General features: G+C 45.5%; 1 protein-coding gene across 1 annotated transcript; it reads left to right on the top strand.

Annotated features, from left to right (window-relative positions):
• Nucleotides 1-235: 235 nt before the first annotated feature.
• Nucleotides 236-1,804, top strand: LOC124924611. Its single transcript, XM_047464624.1, has 3 exons — nt 236-498; nt 610-1,485; nt 1,576-1,804. The coding sequence occupies exons 1-3, from the start codon at nt 236-238 to the stop codon at nt 1,802-1,804; spliced, it is 1,368 nt and encodes a 455-aa protein (XP_047320580.1).
• Nucleotides 1,805-6,878: the final 5,074 nt, after the last annotated feature.

The raw sequence follows: 6,878 nt of genomic DNA, 5'->3' as shown, positions 1-6,878 counted from the left end.
ACAACCGATGGAATCCGCGGAACCGCCCTCTGACACGCGAGATGAGGACGATTCGGCCTCAAGCTCCGACCGAACAGCCTCACATAATACCGAAGAAAATGAGTCAGGTAAAGAAAAAGGACCGACTGAATAAGAACAATCGGCCAGTATTGAAACCGATGCAGACGACCGTGGGGAGGAAAACGTTCCCTTTGACAACGACCTGAAGATAGCCGAAAATATAGTGCGCAGAATCATGGAGGAAATCGATCTACGAGCTCAGGCGGCTGCGGAAGTATACAGTGAGTGGTTCGGGTACCGGTGCAACAAATTCTTCAAGCATATGCTACCAGGCCTAACCGATGGACAAAGTTTCAGAAGGCTGAAGGAGATAGAAGAGGACGTCATCAGCCTAACAAACGCCAAGGATCCCAACGAAGCCATGGACCGACACGCAATAGTAGAACCGCATGCTCGGCTACCAAAGTTAACCGTACATATACGAAAGCTTTCAGAAAGGTAAGTTGCAGAAACACCGAAGGCTAAATTACAACTCTTGGTGTTGGATATACTTGAGATAAAGAAAGGGGAATTCATTGACGAGATAGAGCGACTTGAAGCGGTGCGCAGACAGCGAGATACAGCGCACTCTCCGCGTCTTGAGACCGGTGACGGTCAGAAGCGAGGTGATACGTCTCCTCTAGCGGATCCGGTCATCAACGAAACCGACGAAAGGACAGATCCCCCTTTCACCGGGCCACTTGAAACCGATCAACCTGGGAATTCGGAACCGGCCGTCACAGAAGAAAGAGTAAAGTCTATCATTCAAGAGTTTTCCAACTCAAAGGTTCGACCATGGAAGAGGAAAATCAAGAAAGCCGCGGTTCAAACAATTAAATTGGCCGAAACAACGAGGGATGACCTTGTGAAGGCAGATGCCCGAATCACAGAGATCGAAGTCAACTACCGTGACGACACGGTTCTGTATGACGCCCATCTTAAGCGAACCGTAGACCTGGAGAATACAACCTCAAAGCTGGTAGATGACTTGAAACAGTTTCAAGAGAAAACCGATCAACGGCTCACAAAGGTAGATGAGGACCTAGGGTGGTCAAGCACCGAAGTTGGTTCGACACTTGACAGGGTCACAGATCTTGAAAAGAAGAATGCAAGTCTTGAAGAGCGCAACGACAAGCTTGAAGCCGACCTCAAGGCGGTCACCGAGCAGGTGAATGAATTGATGAAGGCCAAGCTGGCTGCCGATACAGCGGTTGAGGAAGCAAACGCTCGGGCGGCTAAGGATATTAAGGATGCGTTGGACGAAGAAACGCGGGAAGCCAAGGAGGCACCGCGATTGTCTGAAGCGGATTTGGACGAACGCGCACGAAATATAACGGCTAGAAATCCGGCACTTGCAAAGTCCATGGCAGCTCAAGCAGTCAAGGATGCAGGGCGGTTAAACACTGAAAAACAAAGGCTCAAAGAATATGCCAAGGCTCACAAGAAGTCCAAAGCGGCTCCCTCCTCTTCGGTTCCGGCAACACGAAGGAGGAAAGTTTCTGCAACGAAGGCTCAAGTCACCAAGATGCTGGGCAGAATCACCGAAACAGTTGTTGAAGAAGATGACTTCGGGGAGGATCTCGAACCGCGACCTACAAGACAACGAGTTTCCAATGCGGTTCCAGTCAGAACGGTCTCTCAACCGTTCTCTCTTCACCAGGACACCACGGGAGCAGGAGGATCTTCCTCAAGACCGGCTCAACCGGCTGAGGACCAAGCGACGGATGACCTGATGACAGGTTTCCTGTCATCCGAATTGGAATAGGGGCTTTCCTTTCTATGTTTATTTCGTTTTTTATATATAATATTTTAGCCTTTTTCGGTCATCTTCACTTATATATATATAAAGTTATTTTTGGAAACCGGTCTACATTTGCAATCTTACATGATTTTGATAATTTTAAATAAAATAATCAAAAAGGGAGAAAATGATAAGATAAAAGATAAAATTTTTCAAAATTTTTCTCAAAATTCTCCAAAATTTTTCGAAAAAACCTCCCAAGTCAGTTTCCAAAAATCCGTCCAAATAAAACTCACAAAACCGGCCTACATTTTCAATCTTACATGATTTTGATAATTTTAAATAAAATAATCAAAAAGGGAGAAATTGTTAGATAAAATTAGACTGGTTAATAGAACTTAACACAAATAAACTTCCTATGCAGGAACAGACAAAGAACCGGACCGGTCAAACCAATGAACCGGTTAAGAAGCTCAACCGGTCAAGTTATCAAACCAACCAAAAACATGACCGCACAAAGAAGGCAAGATCGGTCAAAACTAAAAGCCGGAAACACCAGACAGCCGGTCATTCAGAAGCCAAAGCAATAACCGGAAGCCATTCGGTTAAGACAAATAACCGACCAACATATGAAGAAACTTCGGGTATCTGTAGAAAAGCTTAAAGTGCTAAGTTGAAGTGTGTACTTACAATTTCGGTGTAAATTATATGGGTGTTATCGAGCAGGAAATAAGTCTCGATCGAATTGTATTTGTATTCCTTAGTGAATATCCTTCTCGCGGTTTCGAGAGGAAGGGGTAACGTAGGAGTTTTATCTCCGAACATCCATAAAACTTGTCTTGTTATTTATTTTCTGCCTGATTTACTTTATAACCGAGCTGCACTAACAGACCTACACCATGTTGACCGACTCTACACTATCTAAACCGAATCACCAAGTTACAAAAACCGACCCATCAATTTCCAAACCTGTCTTATTCAAAACCGGTTCTGCCTATCCTGTGAGTGTGCTGCTTCAACCTGAAACAAACCACTTCCGCGCTTGAACTTGGTTCAAGGGTTTGTGACAGTTTGTGCAGTATTGAAACACCGGTGTTAATCTCTAACCGGATTAATCACCACCCTTTGAGTGAGACGCGCTAACCGGCCAACCCCGGTCCTCCAGCCTCGACCTAGATCCTAACACCGCCTCTTCACGGTTAAATAACCGCATCAAAAGCCCGCTCAAAGTTTCCCGCCCATCACTTGCCGCCCAAAGCATTTTGGAGGGAAAATTCCCGCCCAATCCTGATGTGATGGTTCGCGGCGGTTGAAATTCCAACCCGCGACTATAAATAGGGTCCTTAGCTATTTTCTTTCATTCTCACGCGAATCGGCTTTCTCTCTCTAGCGCTCAAACCTCTCAGAACTTTCAATCCTTCAATCTCTCGATTTATTCAAACTACAATGGGTCGTGAATCTGTGCTTTTCAACCACATCGTCCAAGTCGACTTCGATGAAGTTCGAGCGAACGGTTCGGCGGAGGCAAAGCGGGTGTTAACCCAGATCTCCTAGTCCGGTTTCGAACATTTCTTGACCGGGCCATTCGTCTTATATTAGGATGCGGTCAACGAATTCTTTCAAACCGCCATCCTCACCGAAAGGACAATCATCGCAACTATATGCGGACAACAGCTCAAACTGACGAAGGAGTCGGTTGCCGAAGTACTACATCTACCTTCCGAGGAGAGCGACTTCTCGGTGGCCACAGACGAGAAAACTTTCTAGGCGGCTTGCCGGGATCTTTCGGAAACGAAGGTTCCTATCGCGGTATCCGGTAAGAAAACCTCACTTAAACCGGAATTTAGGCCACTATGAACATCTTCACCAAATCGGTTCAAGCGCGAGGAGGCAACTATGATAGCCTCACCCGGATAAAGATTGAGATGATTGCCGGTTTGGTCAACGGCATCAAAATCAACTAGGCGAAGGTGGTTTTCGCAAACTTATGTGAGATGGTGGATCCGACATCCAAACGGTCATGGGGATACGCCATCCCACTCGGTAAACTGATGCGTCACTACAACATAAACACCGGCCCTGGTGTTTTCCTCGCCCTCAACAAAGTTATCAAATCCCATCAGTTTATTAATCTGGAGGAAAAGCAAAGCAAAAAGAAGGTCACCGGTTCTACAAGCGGCCGAAAGAAGAAATATGCTAAAAAGAAAACGGCTCCGGTCAAAGAAAAATCCGAAGCAAGAGGGATAAGAAACCAACCGGATCGGCTAATTCGCAGTCCGACACCCTCAACACTGAAAATTCGGCATCCAGCTCTGGCCGAACCGCTTCACAACACACCGGAAAAGGGAAAGGACCAATGGTCGAAGACCAATCGGTCCGACATTATGATGTTGATGCCGGCTCGAACATACTACAAGAGGAAGATGAATCTACAGATGAACACATCCGGAAAACGGCCGAGGACATCGTCAACAGGATCATGGAAAAGATTCATGAGCAGGCTCACGCGGCAACCGACGTCTACTATCAATGGGCCCTGAACCGGCATGAAATATTCTACATCAACATGCTACCGGATCTCACAGTTGACCAGAAATTCGAGAAGCTGGTTGAGATGGAGGCGGAAGTAGTCAGCCTCACAAAGGCTCAGAGCGTCATGAACGCCCTACGACGAAGTAGGATGGTCGAGCCGCATGCTCGGTTACTAGGGCTCACTGAACACATCCGACGTCTCCAAGGAAAGCATATCTCAGGGACAGCGGACTCTCAACTTGAGCTCTTAGTATTGGACATGCTAACGGTCAAGGAAAGGGAACTGACCGAGGAGATGTAACAGTTAGAAGCGGAGCCCGAGCAACAGGAGACGTCGAACTTCTCCAGATCCCCACCTGAGGATGAGGGCGGTCCGAATCCGACCGACAATGAGCATTCCTCTCCTCAACCGGAACAGGAAATTAACACCACCAACCTCGGAACGGGTACACCGCCCACCGACCAGCGAGTCTCTGTTCAAACCGGGGATTCGGTACCTGCTATAACAGAAGATAGGGTAAAGAACCTCATCGAGGAATTTGTCAATACCGCGATTCGGCCGTGGCAAAAGAAGATAAAAAAAACCGCGACTAAATCCATCGAGATGATTGAGTCGGCAAACAAAGAGCTAAAATCCGCAGTTGACCGGATCACGTCCGTTGAAGACAATTACGGCACGACCGATCAGTTGTACAGCAACTATATTGACAGAACTAAGGCATTGGAGGAGGCAACTAAGAAGCTGGTGACCGACCTCGCTATTGCCATCCAAAAGGTCGGTATGACAGAACAATCCCAAGCAACAATTGATCAAAGGCTGAAGAAGGTTGATGAGGACCTGGCTCAATCCGGTGCCCAAGCCAGTTCTACACTTGAGAGGGTGGTAATGCTTGAGGAAAAGCATGTCAAGACCGAAGCTGAACTAAAGGCGGTCACAGAACAGGTGGCGGAGTTGATAGCGGCAAAACTGGCAGCCAACAAAGCACTCGAGGAGGCAAATGCGCTCGCGGCCCAGAAGCTTCAGGATGCCTTGGATGAGCAAAACCGACTTCAAAAGGAAACGGCAGAGGCAGATGCGAACCTGGTCGGACGACTACAGACATTAGAAAACATGGGACCGGCTATAGTGGTTCAGCAGAATGAAGACGCGGCTCGACTAATCGGCCAACAGACTGCATACAATGATTTCGCCGAGGCTCATCACAAGTCCAAAGAGGTTGCTCCTCCGTCCGGTCCGACTACAAGAAAGAGAAAGAATTCTTCCAAGAGGGTGGCGGTTTCAAAGTTACTGGACAGAGTTACCGACACGGTCATCGACCCTCCAAGCAACCTAGTTTCAAATGAAGATCTCGATGAAGAAGAAGTACCGCTAAGCAAAAGACCGCGAGGTCTTGACGTAGCTCCAATCAGATCATTTGCTCCACCGGCTTCTCCTTTCACCGGCACTTCAGGCGGTCAAGGATCCTCATCCAGGCCGGTTCCAGCGGTCAAGGGAAAAGCAACTAATGAACAGCTGGAAAAATTCTTGCCGCCCAGATCGAAGAAATACGGGCTTCTTTACTTATATTTCCATGTTTACTTTAGTTTTATATATATAAAGTATCTTTACCTTAGTATATTTCATATGTATATATATCAAGTATTTTTGGAAACCGGCCTACTTTTGCATTCTTACATAGTTTTGAGTATTTTAAATAAAATAATCAAAAAGGGAGAAATTGTTAGATAAGATAAGATATAAAATTTTTCCAAAAGTTTTTCTCAAAATTTTCCCAAAATTTTTCAAAAAATTCTTCCAAGTCAGTTTTCAAAAATCCGGCCAAATAAACTTTTAAAAATAATCGGCTTACATTTGCATTCTTACATAGTTTTGAATATTTTAAATAAAATAATCAAAAAGGGAGAAATTGTTAGATAAAATTAGATCGGTTAAATAGAACTTAACACAAACAAATCTCTTGTGCAGGAACAGTCAAGTTACTCAACCGGTTAAGCAATCCAACCGAACAAAAACCTGACCGAACAAGAAGACATGACCAATCAAATCAGAAGGCCAAAATCATTGAACATTCGGTCAATCTGAAGTTATGGAAAAACCAGAAGTCATCCGGTTAACATAAACAACCGACCAGTACAAATAGATACTTCGAGTATGTGTTGAGGATGATACCGAGGGGACAGACTTTAGTATTGCCATATTCATACAAGTCTGAAGAAATTATGCAGGCTGCAGAAGATCGTCCGACAAGATCTTTCCACTCCAGGATAAATCAGAGGCGCAATCCTCCAGGTACAAGCAACTGTCCAACCAACAGTTTCCATATTGAGTAAAAGACAAACCTAGCCGGTTTGATCTATACACTGGAAGTCTAGACCGCCAGGTCTGAAGCCTAGACCGCCAGGTCTGAATCACTGAACCTCTACTTAACCAATCAGATTCAAGGAAATAAAATGTGACCGTTTGCACATTTCACCTATAAAAGAAGGAGCTGAAGAGAAATAAATGCAGCACAAGAAACCAGTCAACGAATTCTACCAACTACAAGCTCTAAGATTTATTGCAAGT

The sequence above is a fragment of the Impatiens glandulifera genome, chromosome 2 (genome assembly GCF_907164915.1).
Source record: "Impatiens glandulifera chromosome 2, dImpGla2.1, whole genome shotgun sequence".
Lineage (NCBI taxonomy): Eukaryota > Viridiplantae > Streptophyta > Magnoliopsida > Ericales > Balsaminaceae > Impatiens > Impatiens glandulifera.
This window is presented reverse-complemented; position numbering and strand designations above follow the sequence as displayed.